General features: G+C 41.4%; 3 protein-coding genes across 5 annotated transcripts; 1 reads left to right on the forward strand and 2 right to left on the reverse strand.

The window, feature by feature from the left end:
- Positions 1-35: 35 nt before the first annotated feature.
- Positions 36-6005, forward strand: LOC135608164 (importin subunit alpha-1b-like). Its single transcript, XM_065100724.1, has 10 exons — positions 36-400; positions 553-649; positions 741-832; positions 934-1065; positions 1230-1415; positions 1503-1666; positions 1750-1828; positions 4518-4646; positions 4835-4962; positions 5066-6005. The coding sequence occupies exons 1-10, from the start codon at positions 188-190 to the stop codon at positions 5436-5438; spliced, it is 1593 nt and encodes a 530-aa protein (XP_064956796.1). The 5' UTR covers positions 36-187; the 3' UTR covers positions 5439-6005.
- Positions 6006-8242: 2237 nt separating this feature from the next.
- LOC135608163 (cellulose synthase-like protein D5) lies at positions 8243-12462 on the reverse strand. The gene is made up of 3 exons (XM_065100723.1): positions 11388-12462; positions 10413-11217; positions 8243-10328 (listed from the first exon to the last, which is right to left on the reverse strand). The coding sequence occupies exons 1-3, from the start codon at positions 12452-12454 to the stop codon at positions 8544-8546; spliced, it is 3657 nt and encodes a 1218-aa protein (XP_064956795.1). The 5' UTR covers positions 12455-12462; the 3' UTR covers positions 8243-8543.
- A 466-nt stretch (positions 12463-12928) lies between these two features.
- Positions 12929-21651, reverse strand: LOC135586539 (agamous-like MADS-box protein AGL65). 3 transcript variants are annotated; one of them, XM_065100727.1, is made up of 12 exons: positions 21452-21651; positions 21028-21350; positions 19373-19432; positions 19256-19274; positions 19059-19123; positions 18961-18976; positions 18800-18861; positions 16334-16430; positions 15431-15475; positions 15184-15311; positions 14045-14402; positions 12929-13282 (listed from the first exon to the last, which is right to left on the reverse strand). In XM_065100727.1, exons 2-12 carry the CDS (start codon positions 21210-21212, stop codon positions 13271-13273), a joined length of 1047 nt encoding a protein of 348 aa, XP_064956799.1. In that variant the 5' UTR covers positions 21213-21350; positions 21452-21651; the 3' UTR covers positions 12929-13270. The 3 variants fall into 3 exon arrangements, with proteins under 3 accessions (XP_064956799.1, XP_064956797.1, XP_064956798.1); XM_065100725.1 differs by having other exon boundaries at positions 19373-19450; XM_065100726.1 differs by having other exon boundaries at positions 19373-19450; positions 21028-21651.
- Positions 21652-24504: the final 2853 nt, after the last annotated feature.

Consider the following 24504-nt stretch of genomic DNA (forward strand, 5'->3'; position numbering starts at 1 on the left):
CATTAATTCATTACCATTTCGAGCCTATAAAATGATCGCTCCTTCATTGAGCTCTGTTCTCTTTTGCGTTCGTTTCGGGCTCCGCTAGGGTTTGGGTTTCGCCCCCTCGTCCGTCGCCTAGGGTTTGCTCGATCTCCTGATTTGTCTTGTTGCTTGCGGTTGGTGAGGCGCGCGCCGGGGGAGAAAAATGTCGCTGAGGCCGAGCGAGAGGGCGGAGGTCCGCCGGAATAAGTACAAGGTGGCCGTCGACGCGGAGGAGGGCCGGCGGCGCAGGGAGGACAACATGGTGGAGATCCGCAAGAACCGGCGGGAGGAGAGCCTCCAGAAGAAGCGGCGGGAGGGGATGCAGGCCCAGACCCTCCCACAGACGACCACCCACGCGTCCGTCATAGAGAAGAAGGTGACCTCCCGTCTGCCGATCCTTTGATTTATCATGGTTTTGAGTTGCAGATCAGTGGTCCGGATCGATACGATTCCGGGTGTTCGGGACTAGGGTTCTGGATTACGAACGTGCGGTTTTCTCATTGCGCTATTCGATTTGGTCATCCGCAGTTGGAAAGCCTTCCCGCGATGGTGGCCGGTGTTTATTCTGATGATAGCACTCTGCAGTTAGAAGCAACCACGCAGTTCCGAAAACTGCTTTCGATAGGTATTAGTTTGATCAATATATTTGCAGTGTTTAGCTATTACGTTCTAAGAATATTAGCCATTCTGAATAGTTTAATGTGCCCATTAACCAGAGCGAAGCCCTCCGATCGAGGAGGTGATACAGTCGGGCGTTGTTCCACGATTCGTGGAGTTCCTTACAAGGGAAGATTATCCCCAACTTCAGGTTGGTATTTCTCCTAGAAAAGTAAATTTCACTTGATTGCGTCTTTTTCTTCCAGATTTTGTTCATTAATTTGTTTTGCTGCTTGTTCTGGCATGTGGCAGTTTGAGGCTGCTTGGGCACTCACCAATATTGCCTCCGGCACCTCAGAGAACACTAAGGTCGTGATAGATCATGGAGCAGTTCCCATTTTCGTTAAACTTCTCAGTTCCCCTAGTGATGATGTCCGTGAGCAGGTACAGTGTTGTGCAAAATTTAAGTTTATTTTGGTATCATTTGTATTGTTTTGTTTTAGGTCTCTGTGTTTGTCTGCACATGCCCTCATGCGTGTGAATGTTTACTTGGTGTGAATGTTTACTTGTAGGGTACAAATTAGCTAATAAATTTTATGACGGTGTAGGCGGTATGGGCTTTGGGGAATGTGGCTGGTGATTCCCCAAGATGCCGAGATCTTGTCCTTGGCAATGGAGCGTTATTCCCACTTCTTCAACAGTTGAATGAGCATGCCAAACTCTCCATGCTAAGGAATGCCACTTGGACCCTGTCAAATTTTTGCAGAGGGAAGCCACAGCCAGCCTTTGAGCAGGTTAGTACTAGATTCTGTGTGAGTTTATTGTTCATGATCTTCCAAAGCATTTCATGTTCGTAATAATTGTTGCTTTTTGATGAGCAGGTTAAGCCTGCTCTTCCAGCCCTTGAACGGCTAATTCATTCAAGCGATGAGGAAGTGCTTACAGATGCATGTTGGGCATTGTCATATTTGTCCGATGGTACCAACGACAAAATACAAGCTGTACTTGAGGCTGGTGTCTGTCCACGGCTTGTGGAGCTTCTTCTGTATGAATATATCAACTTTACTTTCTATTTGTGATTTCTTACTGTTTCAAGATGCTTATATTTGGTTATGATTTTTAATGCAGCCATCCTTCACCTTCTGTACTTATTCCAGCCCTTCGTACTGTTGGTAATATTGTGACAGGAGATGATGTACAGACACAGGTATGTTAAATCATCATTTGGTTTTTGTAATTTTTTCTGCTTTGAGATACTTGTTGTGTCGAGCTATTGTTTTCCTGGTGGTTGTTGATGTTACTTGCTAGGTTGAAAAGCAGACATGCTTAAGTTTAAACTTGTCTGGAAATTATATCATGGTGATGCCTGATCTTGTTGATATGGTACTAGATCTTTGCTAGTTACTGCACATATAAGTGACTGCAAATTTGTGATTATTCAATTGCAAGTAAGTTTACATGGATGGTTGTGAAATGCATGAGGGTATCTTATTTTTAATTACTTGCATTAACTTGTATATATATTATTATTTGTGCTATAGAAATTAATGTTTGGTACATTTGGACTCATGCTTGTATGTGGTGACTGGGTGTAGACCAATTTTGCATGCTTTTTATGTATATGATTTATTCTTTTGTATATGTACACCTTGCAACTTCTTAGAACAACTTGATGAGTAAAATGGAAGATTGGATGTTATTATGGGCTGCCACACAATATCTTCTTGGTTATATGTCCATGTTTCAACATGGCATGTTCTACATTTAATTGTTTGACCTTAAGTATGGTTGGGATCACTGGTCTCGCGCATGGCACATGATAGTTTGCATTTACATTTCTTTTTTAGTACACTGAAATTCGTCCATGCTATTTGGATGAGTACACACATTCTTGGATTATGCTATCATTTGGAATCTGCTTTTTGCATTTGAAACTCATCCATGCTATTTGGTAGAAAAATATATCATATCAATTAAAACTATATTTAAAGTTAGATTTCTATGAGTTGCAACTGGTAAGTAGTGTCACTCCAGTGGGAGACAGAATGGCTTATCCTGAACTTGTAAAGTTTTGATGGTTGATTATGTCAATTCATATCTTGTTTTATTTTCTTATGTATCTCATTTCCCATTTGAACTCTTATGAGATAAATTGTTAAATGCTAAAATCATTATGACGAAAGGAACCAGTCTTTGGGTGAGTCCAACATCTGAAAGCTGTTATTTTTATTAGTGTGTGAATGCTTGCACACGTCTCTCTCTGCAAATGGCAGTCAGATGGCAGTAAGCACAACGACTCAATAATATACCATGACATTATCCTTTATTTAATAAATTACTGACTTTCTGTGGAAAATTTTGTCTATATTCTCAATAGAATCACAAAGCATTCACCATCAATATTGTAAATGAGAAGTTAGTTAAGCTATTCTGCCGAAGGATAATAAGAATGAGCTTATTTAATATAAGCGGTTGTGTACAATCAAGGTTCGCAATACCGTACCATATCGACGTTTCGACGTTTGCTCGGTACGGTACGGAACGGTATACCGAGCGATATATATATATATATATATTAAATTATATTATATATTATATATCTATATAACTTGGCGACGTCGTCTCTCTCTTCTCGCAGGCGGTATATATATAAAAATTAATATATATATATATAAGATTATATATATATTTATATATTTTATTTAAAAGGCGACGTCGCATCACCTTTTTCTATAATATATATATATATATATATTTTTTTTTTTCGTTCCGTCTGGTAGCGGGCGGTCCGCGTACCGGTATGTCGTCGGACCGGTATGTACCGCCCGTACTGGATGGTATCATTCAGTATTGCCTACCTTGGTGTACATTATGATTACTTTTGCAAGAACAGTTTGTTTCCTGCTTAAAATTTGTACATTCCAGTCTGCCTTTGATTTTGGATTCATTTTTATGCTGTGAAACTGCTGGTAGTGGTCTTAAGTGTTCAAGCAGTCTGATATATATCATATTGGCTACATAATATGATTCAATAATTAGAGTGAGTAGATGAAGTGAGGGATTAGGAGGCGAGGAGAGAAGGTAGTTGAAAAGAGGAAGATGGGGGAGAGGAAAGTTGAGTGGATGTAGACTTACCAATGCTATTATGTGGATGCTGCTTCATCCAATCCGCTTTCTCTTGATCATCCTTCATTGGGGTTATAGGGTGTGTATATATAGAGGGAGGAAAAGGGGGGAAAGTAGTTAAGAGAGGGCATTGTTTCCACACCTCATCTTGATGATTCATATTTAGAACTGGGTTATTTCCAGCAAGTTATTGTTCTATTTCTAAAAAATTGTATCAGATATTGTTAATTCTTATTTTTAAAGTTGGTTTAATACATGAGGCTCCTGCCAATGCAGGTATGTAAAAGGTTCATATATATATATATATATATATATATATAGTCTTACCCTTGAAAGTAGAGCTTGTTTTTGCTGCTCAAATACCCGTCACTTAAGTTACAAATGGCATTGTTTTATGGAACCAAGTTGCCTCAGTATTTGAAATCTTTTATGGCTATTTATAAAAAAATGTTTTTAAATTTTTAATTATTTTTATTTTGTAACCTTTGGGTTGATCCTTTACTTGTGTTCTATCAGTATAGTTGGTTACTCATGTTCATGCATTTATAATCCTGGTATTCCGACAAGTTTCCAAATTAACTGTTATTGCTTGTTCTTAATGATTGTGATCCAGCTTTCTATCAAGATGCTCGAGGCATGCTTATTTTTTAATATTTAACTGAATTCTATATGGATCTTCTGTGTTCTTTGAATCTGTTTTATTGTATGTTTTTTAGTTGTTCCTATTTTCTCTTTCTTTCTAATTGTTGAGTTTGTGGTTTTCACTGTAGTATGTTATCAATCACCAAGCTCTTCCTTGTCTCCTGAACCTCCTGACTCACAACCATAAGAAAAGCATCAAGAAGGAAGCTTGCTGGACCATATCAAACATCACAGCTGGAAACAAGGAACAGATCCAGGTACATCCGACAAAAATGGATATAACTGATTAATAGCATGTGCATTGATCAGGATTGGTAAACAATGCTGACACAGCAATCCGAGCCTTTTGATCCTGTTGTTCCAATTTCCTTGAGTCTGTACCAACTGTATGAAAATATATCTCTTCAATAGACTGTAATTTTATTTGATATTGAATTGATTGCAGGCTGTGATAGCTGCTGGTATTATTGGTCCACTAGTGCATCTACTGCAGACTGCAGAGTTTGATATCAAGAAAGAAGCAGCATGGGCCATATCTAATGCAACTTCGGGTGGTAACCATGATCAGATAAAGTATGCGCATTATCCTTCTCTGTGTGCATGTTGTATTTGCTTCTTTTTAAAGGCTATACAAGTTTAATTTCATAGACTAATTGGTTCTTATTGTCGTCACCAGATATTTAGTTAGTCAGGGTTGTGTAAAGCCCTTGTGTGATCTCCTGGTCTGCCCAGACCCAAGGATTGTCACTGTTTGCTTGGAAGGGCTTGAGAATATTTTGAAAGTTGGTGAAGCGGAGAAGAACCTTGGTGCTAGTGGAGATGTGAACTTGTATGCACAGATGATTGAGGAAGCTGAGGGCTTGGAGAAGATTGAGAATCTTCAAAGCCATGATAATACTGAGATCTATGAGAAAGCTGTGAAGATTCTTGAGACGTATTGGTTGGAGGAGGATGATGCAATGCCTACAGGTGATGCTGCTCAAACTGGATTCCACTTCGGGAACAATGGCCAGAATACAGCTCCTCCCGGTGGATTCAACTTCGGCTGAGAATTGGTACGAAGATGTTGTTGTACTCTCAGGTGACAATCATATTATTAAAGGGCTGATGATCATTACCGTATGGATCCTCTTGTGCCTAGATTGCAGGTTTCTTCTCTGGTGACTGCTAGTATCATTGTCCCAGCACCAGGAAATGGTTCCAGTCAGAAGTCAGTGGGGTGAGGGGTGGGGGTGGAGTTGTGTCATTGTGAGTTCCGAGTCATGTTGTCTGGGGTGGGAGTGTGTGTGGTGTTGGTGTTTATGAGGAGGTGGTGACAATAAAAGGTCTTATGAAAATGTCATGTGTTAGCACATTTTGGTTCTCTGCCATTTGAATGATTGTATGCTCTACTAGTTTATGAGTTGCAGGTAAGAGGACATCTACGAGTCGCAGGTGATATAAATGCAAGTTAACAACATCATTTTGCCTTCTGTATAGTATGAGCTTTCTATAAGGTTGCAATGAGATTGTTGTCGGTCAGAGTTTTTGAGTGTCGTTTGTCATGCAAGTCTTATCAATTATTTTTGTATCATTACATTTGCTGAATTGAAATCCATATTTTCACATATTAACTATTTTTTGTCCATGTTGCTGTTTTGCAGCACGTTGACTTTGGGCGGAAACTCTCTTTTTAGTAACCATAAGAATGTGATTTTAGCTTCTTTGGAGTAGGGGATTAAGCCAATTGCATGTTATTGGTTTTCTTAGCCATTCTGTAATGTAATTAGATCTGTTAGCTTATTAATAACGATCATGATTTGTGTTTGGTTACGTAGAGTTAGAATGTGGGTTAAATATCAAATGTGAATATTGATTGATTAATTGATTTGATTTTATAGGAAAATAAGAGTATTCTCTTTGAGAGGGATAACTTTTCTCTTTTATAAAATCCCTTTTCGATATGATCGTGGAGGGATAGCATATATCCTTTTTGGAGGGCATTGATTGGATTAAGCTCCATATCATATCCTAAGAATGGTAAGTAGGCATGAATTGTGATCACTGATGATGTACTAGGGGAGGATAATAGTTTTAAGGGATAGTTCGGGATGAGTACAAGATGCTTCTCTTTTGGAATATTCACTGAGTCCTAGCTTGGGGTGGTTATAAATCACTTCTTTTGTTGAATCTTCCTAGGAATATTTTCTCTTTTCGAGGTCAAAGTATAAAAACACACCCTCAATTCTAGATAGGAATCATTGAAATCGAGAACATAGATCGCTAGAAGTTAATCTTAGGACTAATTTGAGCATATGAGAGATCATCTCGGGAACAACTTCGGTCTTTGTAAGTAACATCCCGGGAGGAGACATTTTTCACCTCAAATGACTTTGCACATACTGAACACAATCACATCGGGTCGAATAATGCTCGAGGCTCGAGGCGCATGAGTTGGGAAAACTCAACCTATTACAATAGAGACTCAAGCCTAATTATGTTCGAGATTTGTGAGTCAGGAAAACTTGATCGGTGTGCTAGAAGACCTATTATGACGGAGGGTCATGACGAATGGCACCTGAGTCGTGTAAGTAAAAAAAACTCCACCCATGTTGGAAGACCCGCTATGGCAAAGGCTCAGGTCGAATTACGCTCGAGGCACGTGAGTTGAGGAAACTCAATTTGCGTTAAAAGACCCACTATGGTGGAGGCTCAAGCTAAATTATGCTCAAGACGTATGAGTTGGGAAAACTCAACCCACCCTAGAAGACTTGCTATAGCGAAGGGTCAGGGCGAATGGCGCTTGAGTCACATAAGTCAAAAAAACTTGATTCGTACTAGAAGAACCTCTATGACGGAGACTTGGGCCGAATTGCGCCCAAGGCACATGAGTTGGGAAAACTCGACCTGCACTAAAAGACCAGTTCCGACGAAGGGTCAGGTCGAATGATGCCTGAGACGCGTGAGTCAGAAAAACTTGACTCGTTACAGCGGAGGCTCGAGCCAAATTGTGCCCGAGGTGTGTGAGTCGAGAAAACTCGACCCACGTTAGAATACCTACTATAGCGGAGGGTCAAGATGAATGACACCCGAGTCACATGAGTCGGAAAAACTTGACTCGCGTTAGAAGACCCACTAAGGCAGAGGCATAAGAGGAAATGTGCCCAAAGCACACGAGTCGAAAAAACTAGATCGCTGCATCCACTCGAAGCGTGAAAATCAAGTTCACCAAGGAACAATACGTTCAAAATGCCAAATGAATTAGATGTTACACTTTGAACTCCGCTTATAAGGGCCCCGAAGTATGACGGGAGAAGGACAAATGATAGCAAATACAGTTAGTCATTACCCGTCATGCCAACACCACCATGGAAGGAAAAGTTCTAGACAGCCTGCCACCCACTTGCCCGTGTGGATAGGAGTCCAAGGGGCAACTCGGGGTGGTTATAAATCACCTCCCATGCAAAATCTTCATGAGAATATTCTATCATTCTAAGATTAAATATAAAACTATATCATAACTTCAAGTAGAGGGGACTAACTTGAATGTCGAAAAAACCAACTTGAAAATTTTTTTTTGACTTCGATCTTTATATAAGTACTATCTCCTGAGAAAATACTTTTCATCTCAAATAACTCTGTATAGATAATACCTGTGTATAGATCAAGACCACGTCGGGCCGACAAAACGTCATCCGCATTTTCCATCGACAAAACCAGAATTCTAAACACCACTGCAGGATTCTCTCCATTTGAGTGAGTTTCACATCCGTCCACCAGTTACTCCACTTTGAGTTCATTCAATTACTTGTGAACCAAAACAGATGATGGAGCAGAACATCTTACAACATTGTATGAACGAAACGGAAAAAACTGGACGCGGCTAGAAGTTGGAATACAGAGTCTGTAGAAAAATGTCATGGAAGAAACTCTTAGAAAGAACAATCTGCAATCTACGAGAAAGAGAAAAGAATAAAGGTACACATTGATCTTAATGCAATATTCTAGCATAATCTTGACAGAACAACCATCTAATTAAAAGATGTACACATACTAAACTAGTAAACATTTCATGAACCAGAACTTCATGAACAACTCTCTTCTGTTACATTCCAGACAAGCATCTGTTTGCAGGTGGAAGAATGTGCTGCTGCTGCTGCTGCTGCTTCCACCAATCAAGGAAACTGGAAGCTCATGTAATCCCTTCTTGCCCCAGCTGGGGGGCTGATGTACACCCAGAGCAAAGACACCACAATGGAGATCAACCCAGACCACACAAACACGATGGTCGGCACCTTCCCCCTCCTCCCCATCAATCCTTTAGCAAACGGGTACAGATGGCACAGCACCCAGAAGCTGAAGAACACCCCTCCCGCAAGCTTACTCCACTGCGGGAATTGGCTGTACATCGTCCTCGCAATCCCCACGGCTATGGCTATCGTGTTCACCATCATGATCGTGATCGGGGGAACCATCAGATAGCTCCACTTCACCATGTACAGCTCCGCCAAGGCGTCCTCCCCGTCGTCGGTCGCCGGCTTCGACGTCAGGGTGAACGATATGTCCACCCCGGCAATCACCTTCAGCAGGCCTTGGAGCACCGCAGCCGGGTGCGCGCTGGTGCCTCCGATCAACCAGAACTGCTCGTTCCTCCACCACTCGTGCAGTGTGATCCCCGACCACTTGATCTCCAGCAGCGCCAGCAAGCAGAGAGTGAGGGTGATGGCCAGGAGGAAGATTAGGAATGTGATGCTCAGAGACTGCACGATGAACTGGCCTGTGAACAGGGAGATCGCCGGTAGCACGCAGTAGACGGTGAGGAAGATGGAGGTGAAGGGGTAGATGCCGACGCTGAAGTAGGCCACCCGCTGCAGGAACTTCATCCGCCTGCTGGCGAAGAGCGCGTTGTTCTGCGAGAAGAAGATCTCGACGGAGCCCGTGGCCCATCGGAGCACCTGATGCAGCCTGTCGGTGAGGTTTATGGGAGCTGTTCCTCTGAAAGCGTCGCGCTTGGTGACGCAGTAGATGGACCTCCACCCCCGGTTGTGCATCCTGTAACCCGTCACCACGTCCTCCGTGACCGAGCCGTAGATCCACCCAACTCGCCCGCCCCACTCCGTCTTGTCCTCGTAGAAGCAGGAGATGACGCTGATCGCTTCGGCGACCGTCGCGGCGTCGAGCGGCTCCCGCGGCACCGCCAGAGAGCCGGCCGGCCTGCCCTGTCCAGCTCCGGCCATGTCCTGCAGCAGTCTGCCTTGGTATTCAGCTACCGGAATGGACGCCACCAGGGTGGCCGAGCTCCCAAACCTCTTCGGCAGAAGCGCCGACTCGACATCCCCTTCGTCGTTGTCGTCATCTCCGATGGGCGGCAGTACGATGTCGTTCTCCTCTCGGTCATGCTTCTTCCCCATCGTGGGCTTCCTCAGCAGGAAAAGCTTGGTCTTCTTCCTTCCGAACCATCCATGGTGCTCGGTGGCACGGGGCGGGCTGAACCCGTAGAGGGCCGTCCTTCGAAAGATGCAGCCAGTGCCGACGTACATCGGGCCTTGCAGTCCGTCCATGGCCCTCATGGTGACGTCGAAGAAGACCATGTTGTGGTTGGCGTATCTGTCGCTGGGGTCGACGCCCTCGAACCTCTGAGGGAACTGGACGTAGCAGATCCTGTCGCCGCCCCGGTCGAGCATGAAGCACATGCCTTCTCTCAGAGCCAAGGAGTTGTAGATGTAGTGATCGCAGTCCAGGTTGAGGATGAAGGGGCCGTTCGACATAATGGCGCTCGTCCTGACGAGAGCGTTCATGGCGCCCGCCTTCTTGTTGTGATCGTATCCCGGTCTCTTCTCCCGCGAGACGTAGACGAGCATCGGGAGTCTGACGTCCACGTCGGTGGTGTCGACGAGGTTGTTCTCTTGGGTCGCGGCGGTGCCCATCACTGGTTCGGAGTTGGGAGGAGCAAGCATTACCTGCGCACGATGATGAGATGAGATCCATATCCTACCTACGACACTCTGAAATCGATGCAGAGAGAGGCACGATCGCCACTGTACCTGAATGATACCGGCATGATCGCCTCTGGAGTGATCTGCCGCAGCCGAAAACCATGTCCCAGGCCAGTGTGATCCGTCGGACATCCAGGTTGCCTTGACGAACTCGGTGGGCTCAGAGACGTCCTCCTTCACCTCCTCCCACTTCTTCTTAGCTCGTAGCTCTTCGTGGGCATTGTAAGCGTCGGACCGCCTCCTGATGGATTCCGGCAGAGAGTTTATACGCACTCTGAACTCGTCGTACTCCCTCTTCACCTTCCTCCTCTCTCGGACGAAGTCCAGCCGGACTTTGTTCTTTAGGAAGTCGCGTTTCTGGCCAAAGTAGGCCTCGGGATTCCTCGGCTCTATGGCGTGCTTCCTGCAGAAGGGGACCCAAATCCTCGCGAAGCTTGCCGTCTCCGCAAGAGCTTCAAACGTGAGAAGAGAACCGCCGTCGTCTGACAGGTAGCAAGCAAGCTTCTCGACAGGGTAGTCGACGGCGAGGATGGAGAGGATGGTGTTTGCCGTGACGAGAGGGGGCTCCTTCTCTGGATCTGCAGTGGAGACGAAGACATCTACTCCAGGAAGATCGGACCGGCCTTTGGGATTGCGGATGCTTGGGGACTCGAAGCGCTCCTTGAGAACCGAGAGGTCGGTGGCCCGGTTCACTGGGCAGAGCTTGGGAAGCTGGTCTAACAGCCAAGAGAAGGCAAACCAGACCTCGCAGGCCACAGACATGGCCCATAGCCATATAGCGTCGTGATTTGGGTGCCGGATTCTCCAGGTCAGGAAGAGGCCGAGGGCGACGAGGCGAATGAAGATGAGCAACCTGAGACTCAAGAATTGGAAACAAGTCATTTCTGAACCTAAAAATCTCTTTTTTTTTTTCGCCAATCTTAATTGCATGAAGAAAAAGACAAACATAAATGCATGATTTGTGATTTCTAATGAATCGATGCTTAATCATGTTCAAGATCTGTTCTTTGAATCCTCTGTTACCTGTATGGGCTGAGAATTGCTTGGGACACTCCCTTCTTCCTGGTAAGCGGCCTCCTGCATCTTCCCTCGAAGTCGGGCGGCTCCTCGAACCCCTTGAACCCCACGCCACCACCGCCGTTCCCATCTCTCGGCCACACCGCATTCCCGTAGCCGTAAGTGCCCTTGGTCTCGAAAAGCCAGCGGTTGTGGTCGAAATCCCCTCCCTGGTTCGGGGCGCCTTTCATCGATTTCACGATCGAGAGCCTCCTCCCGGCCTTGAACTTTGCCATGGAGGTCAGGGGAAGGGGTCGGTCATCGGTCTCCGATGCCGAGTCCTCGTCGTCGGTCACCGTCCCGTAGGGCTCCTTGCACCCGGGACACTGACCCCCGCCGCTCCCGGCGCACTCCAGGTAGCAGTCCTTGCATATCATGAACCCGCACTCGCACGGAGGCTTGGATCCACTGAGGAACGCCCCGCCGTCGCAGCCCTTCATCTTGCAGAACATCCCGGTGGACTTGGCCACCGAGGCGCCGTCCGCGGAGCACTCGATGACGTGGCCGCGGGTGACGCAGTTCAACCCACCGGTGAAGATGGTACCGGAGATGTAGCTCCGCTGGGGCCGCGACTCCGGCTCGAGGGCCTCCTCGGCCTCCACCGCCGCCGCCGCCTGGCGGTCGGGGGTCGGCGGGATGTGGACGGTGTAGCGGACAAACTCGGAGGTCAGTTCTTGACTCTCGTCGTTAGCAGCCATGGAGCAGTACCTTCCGCCGCCGCCGCCGCTGGAGACACGGTGGCTGCTCCGCCTGGCGGCGGCCGCTGGGGAGTCAGGGGTGTTGGAGAAGGAGTGGCGCGGGACCGGGCTCGTCAAGCCGATGCTCCGCCTGAGGGCCCCATCCCCACCTCCCTTCCCGCCGGACGAAGACACGGTGATCGTCACCGGAGAAGCAGGAGACGACGCCCGCCGAGCCATCATTCCCCCTCTTCCCGCTTCTTCGAGATCAAGAAAAGGCAAAACGAAGCAGTGATCGAAGCAAGGAGACAATGTAAGAGACGAAGAGGAGGAGGAGAGCGGAGCCTGAGAGCGCATAAACTAATTTTGACAAGGATTTAAAGAACGTTGAAGCCGAGACGGTAAGTAAAGCGGGTTTGAAGGCGGAAAGAAAAAGAAGAGCAGACAAAAACCGAAGCGCAACGGAAGAAAACAGAAAAGTCGCGCACAACGGTCGCATTCGAACACGCCCACCAACGTTCGAATGATCCTGACGGTCCGCTTCTGTGCACTTTCAACTGACACCGTCGGATGGCTCCCAATCATCGTATTTCAAACACCGACGGCCGGATCTCAACCTTGCCGTCAACGATCGGAGAGACGATCCTGACCCCACAATATCCTAACGTTAACCGCGTGCACAACCCGGAGCTGGAGTACATCAATTGGACGGTCAAGATTGCACGTCATTCCGACGATGCAAATGCACGAAAGTTAAAGGGATCATCAAACAATATATCTTCGCTAAGAGAGTCCTCTCCTTTACAGTTCCATATTGAAGAGAAGCAGCAGTGCATGTACAGTAGTTACAATTATCATTTACAAGAGGAAAACCTCCTCCTGATGTATACAAAACAACCTGAACAAAATGGTCAGCTGAGGAGCATCAACAAATATGAATTCACAAAGAGAAAGAAAAAAAAGAAAAGAAAATATCCTTTTTCCTATCTCACGTTATATAACAATCACAATGTACAGTTCCATCAATCGGGTGTTAATAAGATTGTAAGGAGATTAAGTCAGCAAGTACGGGCATGTCCTGCCATCTATCACTTGAAAAAGGATTTCCAAGGATGAAGTCCTGAGGATGCTCTCTTCCAACAGGAAGGGTGGGCAGATGATCCAGTTCTTGGTCTAGTTGGGTTGCTGCAAAATTAGGTTGAAAATGAGCACTGACAGGTAGAAGTTCATCAAAACCAGGGATAACATAAAATCTTTCTAAGACTTCTATTTTGTGTTTCTTTCAGTGTAGTCATAGCCAAAGCACAATAGCAACAGTAAGTACATTTGACCATCAAAAGCTTTGAGATTGTTAAAAAATAAATACCAGCTACAGTTCAGCAAGTAAAATTCAGCCATTAAAAGATAAGATATTACCAACTGCAATTTTGTAAAACAAAAAGGAAAATGATAGTTAGAAGATAAGTTGGTTTAGTAATTTTTTCAGCATTATTTGAAATTTGGAAATTGGAGGATTATGCATACAAAGGTAAAATCCTACAACTGCAGAAAGTGTTCTAAATATTATAAATTGGAATTGAGGACTGATAAAAGAGATTTCCTGTATTCATCACATGTCTCTGTCTTGTGGATGACACGATAAGAATATTCACAATTTGCTTTGACAACATAAAATATCTTAATCCTAATTGGAAATGTTCTATCTCCCAAGTTTAATCCTAATCCAGGCACCAACATTCTCAAAGGGATAGTGCAGGGCACACCTCTGTGGTTATGGTGCAGAAAAGCTCCCCCCATCTCTTTGAGAGTGTTGAGACATGGGGTTGAGACAAAACCTTCAGACATGAATATAACCTCCTAAATCTTGTTTCAGTGTCTCTGTTGCAATTATAATGAATAATGAACCAATTATGTGATTGTAAAAGTAAAAATTCTTCGGAAACTTACTTGGGTATATGATTGCTCATCGTATATTGCAACACCACAAGTCCCAGATGTGGAAGCCCAATTCTGGAAGCTAGCATCATATCCAGACCTGGGTGTCTCAAACTGATTCACCTGATAATCTATTGTACTTTCCTGTAAACTATTTTCAGCATCAGGCTTGAATGTTCTATCACTGAGCAAATTCTGACCATAAGACTGGTACGGGTATTGTCCTCCTAGCTGAAGCCTCAAACATGCATTTGGGCTAAACTCATGCAAGGAATCCTCCTGAACTGGCTCATTTGCATCTGTTTGTTTTCCTGTGCTGAAGTAAGCAGGATAATTTTGAAGAGATGTGTCTGTGGAGCAGCCAACATCTCTGAAAAACCAAAAAATAGCATATCAATCATTATACAAGGAGGTTGGACAACATTGAATTTTCTTTAATCAATTGAAACTGGAAGGTCATGGATGATGATCATGTCATGATGATACATGTGCTTTGGTGACCATCTTAAATGGCTGGCAGTTTAACATATCATGTCCTTGTCAATATTTTTCCCTTGAATCAAGCAAGAGTAACAATCAGAAACTACAATACAATTGCTTCCCGAAATTATATTAATTAAAAAGTCAAAAAATCACAAAAATTGCAGTAAAATTAGTGGATACCTATTTAAAGCACCTTGGCTGACAATTAAAAAAGTCCAAGTTACAAAATGAAAGAAAAATAAAAAGTTTATATTGGCTTAATAAATCATTCCAGCCCATCATTTTATATTCAAAAAGAGTCTAACCCGTATACATCCCATACACATCAGGTAAAATACATTTCCAACGTTATGTTTAAGCTTAAGCAAAATGACCAATTTCCATTCTTTAATAAATGGGTCAGTTGAGATGCTAGAGGCCCTATGATGTTTAAACTATGATGCTACTGGCCCTATGATGTTTGAATAAATGGGTCATTCTCCATCATTTTGTTTAAGCTAAAGCAAAAAAAACCAATCAGTGTGATATAACTATATACCCCTAAACTACAACTGAGCAAATAAAGAATGTCATAGATAATAGGAGAGTACAAATAATTATATCTTAAAAATTATTACATCTACTCACAAAATGAAGAATGATGCAAGGCAATTGGATTGCCTTCTCACCTCTGAGGTATCAAATTAGCATCTTGTGGAAGCATCAATTGCTGACCATCATTGTTATGAAGCCATTGCAATGGTGAGGCTCCTTGCGCACAGCCTAATCCCGAGGACAAATGCATGTCATTTTGGAACTACAGAAGTGGCAAACTTTTATCATCTTGTTGTGATTGATCAATGAACATGCAACGTTTCCTTGCATAGGGAAGTGATTGGCTGAAAGAAAGCACAAGATCACTAAAAGCTTCTTTACCTGGCCACTGCATTCTAAAGAAATAAGTTGCTTTCCATAGTTTTCCTGTCAAGACAAAGAAAATGAAACAGTTTCAAGTGGGAAAAACTAAAGTAGATAATGACAATAATTCACAAACTACATTGTAAACAGCAGATAATGGTTCCATTGACTTAAAGTAGTTTACATTTTATGAGGTTCATATACGAAAACTGTGTTGAGAATCTTGAGATATTATCTCAAGTTCTCAACTGAATAATTGCTAAACATAGTGATGCTATCTGAACTGTTATTTTATTTTCTTCTTTCTTTTGGGGTTAAGAGGGGGAAGGATATAGTAATGGAATATTTTAAGACCAAAGAATTTATCATGAGATAGAAAATCTAAAATTTTCACAGATAACTACAAATATTTAATATTAGAACACCTCAATTTTCTCCTATCAGGAAAATAATAAGATGATCCTGTTGTATACGAGCTTCGTTTTTGGACCACAATGTGGGTCTCTTTTTTAAGTTGCTGAGCTAGTAGACTACTTAGGTTGCAATGAAGTCCATCTTCATGCTCCTGATTTCCCTGCCTGCTAGTCATAGCAGACTCAAAAAAGGATTCTGCATAGGGTGGTGTCATAACAAAGATGCAAAGGAGCTCATGATATCCCCCAAGTTAGGAGTGTTTTTGATGAGAAAGAGATATGAATGAGAGAGATTCTTATGTATAAGATAGCGTAATTGCTCCATATCAACATGGCTATGTTATTGCATTCAACAATAAAGATGAGCTGAAATGATGCAACGTTTTATCAGCAATATCCATATAAACTAATGGCAAACTATTTACATGGAAAAGAATAAAATCTACAGTAGAATGGCCAATTTATTAGGCATGGTTCATGAATCTACTATTTTAAAATAGTATGTTACCTTATGCGCCTGAATATGGCTAAGAGATTCCTTGAGAGACTGTTCCATAGCCCTAATATGGTCTATGTTACTAATCTTATCTGGATCGGTCCAATAACTGAAAATAAAATGCAAAAATGTTAAAAATTTAAGGAATAACACTCATGATTTGGATTTACTGGTAACTCCAACTTATTATAGTCTTCCAGCAGCATTCAGCATTATATTACTCGATGAATGATCAGAAAAATTAGGTGTGCATTAACTCCAGTATGTAGTTGGACAATATGTTACATATTTATTGGACTGTAGAATAGCAGCTAGCATAAGTGGCAACTGTCTCATTTGCATGAACAGACAAAAGTCCTATCAGTAAATAGATCTGGAGGAGACTATGTCCTGCAGGTGCTTTTCTAAGTTCATATGTCTCTGGTAGCATCTATTGACCAGCAATCATAAGACACATAGTTTGATCTTAAAGAGACCTTCTATACTTGTTAAGGGCTAGAGCAATTATAAAATATATACCCATGTTCCTGCTATTGCATCTGCTTTATATTCTAATATCTAAGGTACCCATGTTTCTGCTTTTGCATCTGTTTCTTATTCTAACACCCAATCTTTTATCTTACCCACCAGTGTGTACGAAAAACAACAGGATACCATTAAACCAACATTTGGGTTGAGTTATGGAATATTGTTCTCAAGTAAGCTCCACTAAGGTTTAAGGTTGATGTCCTAAACCAACTACCTACTGCATCACAACTTACATGCTCTTGGAGACAGGATAAATGTGGAATCACCAATGTGAACTGCAAGATTACCCAGAATGTATCACACTTTTGTTCATAAAAGACTAATATATTCTATGACATATATGGCAATGTCATTATAATGATCACAAAAGGCATTTATTAACTTTTCATATAGCCTTTTTGTAATGGCTTTCTTTTCCTTCTAATTAGTTCCAAGACAAATATAAGTATTCTCATAATCTCATCATGAGGCCTCAATCAACACTTAATAAGCCTATATTCTCAAATGCTTCTCCATATCTATATTCTCAATACTGCTGCTAATATTCCTTTTATGTTTTTAACTTTTTACAAACATATCTTCACTGGTTTTATGATGTATAGATCTCCATGCCTTCATATATTCCTCATTTATCTTCTTTCCTAGGACCCTCTCAAGTGCCACTAAGTAGATAAACAAGAATACACCAGTATTCAACATTTTGAAGGCATGGCATACTAACACATTTTTCTTTTCTGTCTCTCTCTACTTTGTTAGCTGGATGAAGTTAAGACTTACCCATCGGATCTTTGACAACTAATTGTCAGCAAAATTTTGTTGTTGTTCATCTGCTAAGTGTCCCATTATGACCTTAAATCTGGTTGTTGTATTAGTTTGTCATCCATAACTCAAAGCATTTACATAAAGTCATCAAAATACATCCTTCTTGATATTCACAATAAGTTCATCTAAAATATGTATGTGATAAATGGTCACCATCAGTAGGAACTAGGAAGTATGCTGTTGATCACCATGATTATTCTTTAAACTTTTTAACACCATATAAATGCATTTGTTGCGACATTGAAATACCTAATCACCAAGATTCTTGCATCTTGTAACAAAAATGATTCATACTAATAAAACATGACCAATGAAACAAGAGATTATTTGAGTGGTACATCTATACCTCAATTGTGAGTCTGTCAGCACTCCTCAAGTCTAGATTTTCATCATGGCTACTTAATAGGCATCTATAATGGTTTATTCAACTGTTTTATGTTAAGATTCCAAGGCAGAGGACAATATGAGTCTCATAAGCTTTGTGTCCTTCCTCTTCTTTAAATGCTATGCTAAAACAGGGCAAATGAAGCCACAGCAGTTGCATAATCATAAACCGCAACATAAAGTCCCGAACTGCAACTGTTTCTTGTTTATTTGTAGACCTCTCAATTTGCCTTAGAACTTCATCAACAATCTTGTCTTTGTTGATATGGATGGCATATCTGATAGGGAAGATTAGCGGGTAGAGTTAACTAATAGGAAGATCAAGATGTACAACATAAATACCAAAAATACTTTACAGAAAAGGAACATAACAAGAACAAACGAGGCATCCAAGAGAAGCCCAAATGTCTTTTAGGGCAGGCTATTTGTGGTTAATTTGATTTTTCCTTGTTATTGAAAGATAATATAAATCTGAAGCCAAGCATGACGTTCTTTATTGGTGAATATTTCTTTCCTGATCAAGCTATCTTTCCAAGGGTTTTATCTATGTTCCATTGACAGGCAAAGTAACCTGCTAGAGTTCCTTTTGATGGCTACTTGCATAACTAAAAGAACTAGAAGTTACTGCTATGAGATTCACAGTATAGTGTTAAAAAAGGAGGGGAAAAATACTTCACATAAAATGATTCAAGCAATATGGAGTGAAAATAAGAAGATAATAGAAAGCCAAAGCAAGCAGAGAACCTTAGTCTTTTTTGCACATCTAATATTTGACCATGCAATGACCTCAAGTGATTAGTGAGCTCCTGCATAGGAGTTTTAATAAAGATCAGGAATGTCAAAGAAAGCTACAACTATCCTAATTGAAGATGATGATGCAGGGAGAAATATCATATGAAAAGTACCTCAACTGTTTGAGTACTGCAAGAAAAACAAACAAATACCATTAGGGATTTCAAGCATTTTTCATGAAAAATGATAATTACACAAATGATACTAGTACCTTGAACCCAGGAACTCTTGGATATTAACATCATGGTCCAGCTTCTTGAATGTCTTTCTAAGAGCCTAGAAAAAAAGGACATTAGTTTTGCAAAGTACATCGAAATGACCCTCAGTTCCTTGAATGTGACATTCTTTAGCAAAGATGGAATAATCATACTGATATACTGATTAGTGAAGAATGATGAACACACTTACTTCAAGGCTCTCCAATTTTCTGTTACAATTAGAAAAAAGAAAGGTGCTCACCAGAGAGGCCTGTGATTTGAATGTAAAGAAGAAACAGCTATTAAAGCCATGAGATTTTCAGCTTACCTTTTTGCCCTTTCCTGTGGAGATACTTGAGCAAACCTTGCAACAACCTCCTCAATGTTGCTATTAGACAAAAACAAACTATTGGAGTAAAAGTTCTTGTTCAAATATAATACTTCAACAAAAACTAAAACATTAGTGGCAGAGGGTACCATAACCAAGAAAAATCAAAGCCAGTTTCATTAACCACCATGATTATGGATTGAGCTAAGTGTCAATGGAACAACAGTCCAAATATGAAATCTCCTTATTCTAGAGTTTCATAAGTCAAACAACTTATAATGCTTGTTGCTGATTAACCCCAGGTAAAATTAAGAACAAAGAAATAAAAGACCAGGAGACATCAGTAGGAACTCTCTTTTTGCTGATAATCCATCCAAATCACATACCTGAAGTCCAGATCCATAATGAAAGTGTAACAGTAATGATATTGCTTAGTATAATATTATCTGTAGCCCTTGAATGGACATTGATGGGTCTTAGCACCAAAAACTAAATGATGGCCAAGGTTTCACCAGTGTGCACATTATTTTTCAATTCAATAACTGAATAAATATCTAGGACAAGGCTTGACCATTGTATACTGTTGATTTAGCTCCTAAATGTATTAAATACAAACTGCTTAATTGGCATCACCAAGAAAACTCAGCATGGACACTCTTAGAGAAAAAGGGACCAAACATTATATATATATATATATACAATATTATCAAAGCCAGCTAAGAACAACTTGATTATCGATTCCGATCATGGACAAGCTCAAATTGGAGCATAACTTTCAGCACCTAACTAAAATGATTTGGGCAGGGCATTTTTTAAAACACCATAAATGATGAAAACACACTTTTTCTGCAAACAAAATATTTTCATTTAACATTTAGGAAACAAACTACAATAACTTGGATAAATGGTCAAGCAAAGACAATTGGTATAAGAATCTAAACCATCTCAACCTCTTTTTCTCATCGATTTATTCATGTGAGATACATATGCTTGTTCATAGAAGTAAGACAATTTGAGTGGCATCATTGATGGAGGTAAAAGTTCTCTTGTTCAATCAGGTGAGAAAGATGGAAGAACTTTGAAAAAAAAATAACAACACGACAGCTTGGAATAGAAATTTAATGGAAACTAGCAGATCCTGTGAGAGAAAACAAGTTTGGTTGCTGTTGAAGCCCAAAACAATGTCTATTTTGTCTCATGGAATATTTGGTTTTCAACAATCAAGTAACAATGCGATCATCAACATGTACTCGGACATAGAAGAGGAAGTGAGAATATGGGAGGTCTATTAAATATTTGCAACAAACGATCACCCTTAAATATAACACCAAGATAGATCTGCCCATCTATCTCCTTTACCAAGATAGATATGATGTGCATCCTCTCTCCAAACTAATAGCAATGCTTAGCAAAGTTTTTGTGGTAGATTATTTTTCCCTTTTTTTCCAAGAAAAAGCTCAAGTTGACCTCATTCGGATGTTTGTGATAGGTCATCTACAGAACTAAAAGACAATTCTCACAAAATGCACCCGTTTGTCACAGATCAAGCAATAATAACGAAGAAGGGAACATGATGATCAAATCTGAATCCGAAGAGCTTTGCCAAATGATTCAAAAGAAAAAACGCTCGAGGATGACCAAAAAGTTGTTAGTACCTGCGGTCCCCAACACATATTGTAGGCTTCCCATTAGGCGCGAACATGAGAAGGACAAGATCGATGTCACACAATATCGACAGCTCCTTCGCCTTCTTCAGTATTCCCGCTTTCCTCTTGGAATAAGTGACCTGCCGACTGCTGCTATTCTCCAATCTCTTTATCTTCAGTTTCACCCTCCCCATCGAATCCCTTGTCGGCTTCCCCTTCCCAACCCTCCCTCCCTCTCTGTCTCACCCTCACGAACCCTTGTAAAGCTGCGACCTTGGGCTTCAAAACCTTCGAATCCACCAAAGAGGAGGCGAAAAACTTGAGTCTCCGCGCTGCAACCAGAGATCGCAGTCACAGAACAACCAGAATCAAAATCTTTAGGGCTATTCCGGCAGCGAATACCAAAAAAGACAACGTTTCGGCGAATTCGCACCCCCTATCCCCAAGAAGCGATCTTTGGGGCTATTAATGCAGGTCATCCGAGGATCCAATCCAAGGGGAAAGAGGAAGCGGAAAGCCAGGGGATATCAATTTGCAGGAGAGAGAGAGAGAGAGATGAAAGAGCGGGAGGGAAGGGTCAGCGAGTCCGTCCAACCAAAGCTGCTTCCCTAAGAAATCTCTGAGGTTGGTTAGTTAGCCGAACCGGAACGAAATGGTCCGGTTTTCTGCGCTCCGGCTTTTCGCGGCTCCCGTCTGATGCAAATGTCAAACATCTCCACGATTTTTAAAGTATTCAGACATATATCACTTATTTCTTTTTAACTTAAATTTACTTAATTTTCCTACTACTTGATGCATGTGTTTGAATGTTCAATGACATGTTATTATTTAGTCTTTACAAGTATCATAAATCATATTAAATAGAGCCCATCTTCCACTTCAATCTCTACAGTGGATCTTAATTTTTAAAGCCTCCAAATATGATATTTTTATATAAAATTAATATTTTTAATATTTTCCTATATGGAAAGTTTTTAATATGTCTTATAAAATCTAAGATACACAAAATAATGATAAGACAAGTAGGAAAATATATCCCTCAATTATCAAATACTAACAATTATAAAAGAATAATATATATATATATATATATATATATATATATATATATATATATATATATATATATATATATGTATGTATGTAGTTATGTATAGAACTAGTGAATCAGCCTTATAGAAAACCGTTGATAGTGACCACAGAAGCATGCTTGTGGGGTGAAAAGCGAGTGATCACTGACGCTGCTGGTTTTCATATTCTTTAGGGGACAAATGTCTATGTATGTCCTCACCACACATCGACCCCAATATCAATCACATTAGTGATCGTTATGTAAGATCGATTGTATTAATGATAGTTAAAATGAATCAAATTGTCGATCGTTGTGCCCAATTGATCATGGTCGTAATATTTTCTACTTGCATCGCATGTGTTATGGAAAGATGTCATTAACATCTCGGTTAACCCTATATAGTCTAAATTCATGTACGTAAGATTATTCAAGATATAATCAAGATAAAAACATGGAGTCTCGAGATGTCACTTTTACGAAGATTGAGATCGAAAGATGTTTTTCGATCCGATCCTTTCGAGTCTCAAGTTAATAAACTGAAATATGTGTGTATGATCGCATGTGGTCAAATATGATTTTCTTTTTTTGACTATAAACTTTTATATATGATTATAAAGGGAGAAAATATTCTATAAAATATGTTATAGAGAGATAATCCTCAATCGCCTCTAATAATCTCTCCTTGACATTTTTTTCCATATGAGTGATAAGGGTGAAATAGCTTGCAACCTCCTACATTGGACCCTTATTAACATAGACAGTCAAATGAGGGATAACTTTACTCTCTTTCCTCGAGCATAGATGTCATGCAAATGACACATGTCATATGGTGAATTGTTGACGATATCTCCCCCCCCCCCTCACTCCCCAAAATCATTTGTCCCTTTCGAAAGCATGCTTTAAGGGTTCTTGCAAGATGGACCTGAAGTGTGACATCTGGTTCATCCGACACATTCAGCTTATGGTTCTTTGATTGGTTCTCCGACTCATGGGGTGAATGCCAATGGGGGTTGGGTCCTTGCATCGAGCAAATACTAATATGGGATAGAGATGTCTGACTTGACCTATGCCTTGAAGCACTAACCTCCGAGGGTTGGTGACACCTCCATGCATCGAGTGAGCACCAATGAGGGTGAGGACACCCGACCTCCATGAGTCAAGCAAATCACCGACGGGGGTCGAGGATGCTTGACATATGCCTTTAATCAACAACCTCCGAGAGTCGAGGATACCCGACCTCTATGCATTAGGCGACATAGGTTAAGGGATGCTTGGCTTGTGCATTTCAATCGACAATCTCCAAGGGTCAGGGGCACCCAACGTCCACTCATCGGGCAAATCATCGACGAGGGTTAAGGGTGCCTAACCCGTGTCTTGAATTAACGACCTTCGAGCATCACCTTCGAGGGTCGAGGATGCCCAACCTATACCTTAAATCGACAACCTCTAAGAGTTGATCTACGATGGTCGAGGATGCTTGAACTCTACTTATCGAGTGAGCTCCAATGAGGCTTAAGGATGCCCAACATCTGCACATTAGGTGAATGCTGACGAGGTCGATGGTGCTTAACTTCCATGCGTTGGGCAAATCACCAATAAGGGGCAAGGATGCTCGATTTGAGCTTGACATATACCTTGAATCGACAACCTCGGTGAGCACTTCGCCTTGTACTCCCATCATAGTGTGTTTATTCTCATGCAGACAATTTTTTTCGACTCACATGCCTCGAGTATATTTTGTTTTGTGCCTCCCGTCATGACGAATTTTCCTCATATGGGTCAAGTTTTCTTAACTCATGGGCCTCGAGAATATTTTGTCTTATACCTCTTGTGAATAACAGGTTTTTTCTCACACGAGTCAGATTTTTTCGACTCATGTGCTTCGAGCACATTTTGCTTTGTGTCTCGTTATAGTAGATTTTATCTCATGTTGTTGGATTTTCTCGACTCATATATCTCAAGTATATTTTGTCTTGTGCCTCCCATCACAATGAGTTTTTTTTATGTAGGTTAAGTTTTCTCGACTTGTGCCTCGGGTATATTTTATCTTATATCTTTCGTCATGATAGTTTTTTCTTACGCTTTCCAAGGTGACCTTTGCACATTGATCACTTTTATATTTTTCGAGATGTCCATTCATTAATTAGTATTTATTTGGATTCTACCCGAAAGGATATTTGTCTTAAATATAAGAGAAGAGATATTGCTCCTCTCCCTATGAATCTCTCTTACTACAAAGTCTTATATAGTCACGTAAGCTAGGTTGTACCTATATCATATAGGCCAAGTCAAACTTGATTGTAAGGGTTAGGTTGTACATGGTCACAAGGGCTAGGTCATACTTGACTATATGGGCTGGATTGTACATAACCATAAGGGTTGGGTTGCTCCGATCTGATTGATCGACCTGATTT

This window comes from Musa acuminata, chromosome BXJ2-3 (genome assembly GCF_036884655.1).
Source record: "Musa acuminata AAA Group cultivar baxijiao chromosome BXJ2-3, Cavendish_Baxijiao_AAA, whole genome shotgun sequence".
NCBI classification, from domain to species: Eukaryota; Viridiplantae; Streptophyta; class Magnoliopsida; order Zingiberales; family Musaceae; genus Musa; species Musa acuminata.

Excerpts from the sequence above, each read along its gene's own strand:
- LOC135608163 (XM_065100723.1), bottom strand. The coding sequence starts at position 12,454 with ATGCGCTCTCAGGCTCCGCTCTCCTCCTCCTCTTCGTCTCTTACATTG. Across the intron at positions 11,218-11,387 it reads GCAATTCTCAGCCCATACAG|GTTGCTCATCTTCATTCGCC; the intron begins GTAACAGAGGAT and ends CTTGAGTCTCAG. Across the intron at positions 10,329-10,412 it reads ATCATGCCGGTATCATTCAG|GTAATGCTTGCTCCTCCCAA; the intron begins GTACAGTGGCGA and ends CATCGTGCGCAG.
- LOC135608164 (XM_065100724.1), top strand. The coding sequence starts at position 188 with ATGTCGCTGAGGCCGAGCGAGAGGGCGGAGGTCCGCCGGAATAAGTAC. Across the intron at positions 650-740 it reads CCGAAAACTGCTTTCGATAG|AGCGAAGCCCTCCGATCGAG; the intron begins GTATTAGTTTGA and ends CCCATTAACCAG. Across the intron at positions 4,647-4,834 it reads GAAACAAGGAACAGATCCAG|GCTGTGATAGCTGCTGGTAT; the intron begins GTACATCCGACA and ends AATTGATTGCAG.
- LOC135586539 (XM_065100725.1), bottom strand. The coding sequence starts at position 21,212 with ATGGGGAGGGTGAAACTGAAGATAAAGAGATTGGAGAATAGCAGCAGT. Across the intron at positions 15,476-16,333 it reads GCCATATTCAGGCGCATAAG|GAAAACTATGGAAAGCAACT; the intron begins GTAACATACTAT and ends TTGTCTTGACAG. Across the intron at positions 15,312-15,430 it reads CTTTAGAATGCAGTGGCCAG|TTCCAAAATGACATGCATTT; the intron begins GTAAAGAAGCTT and ends CCACTTCTGTAG.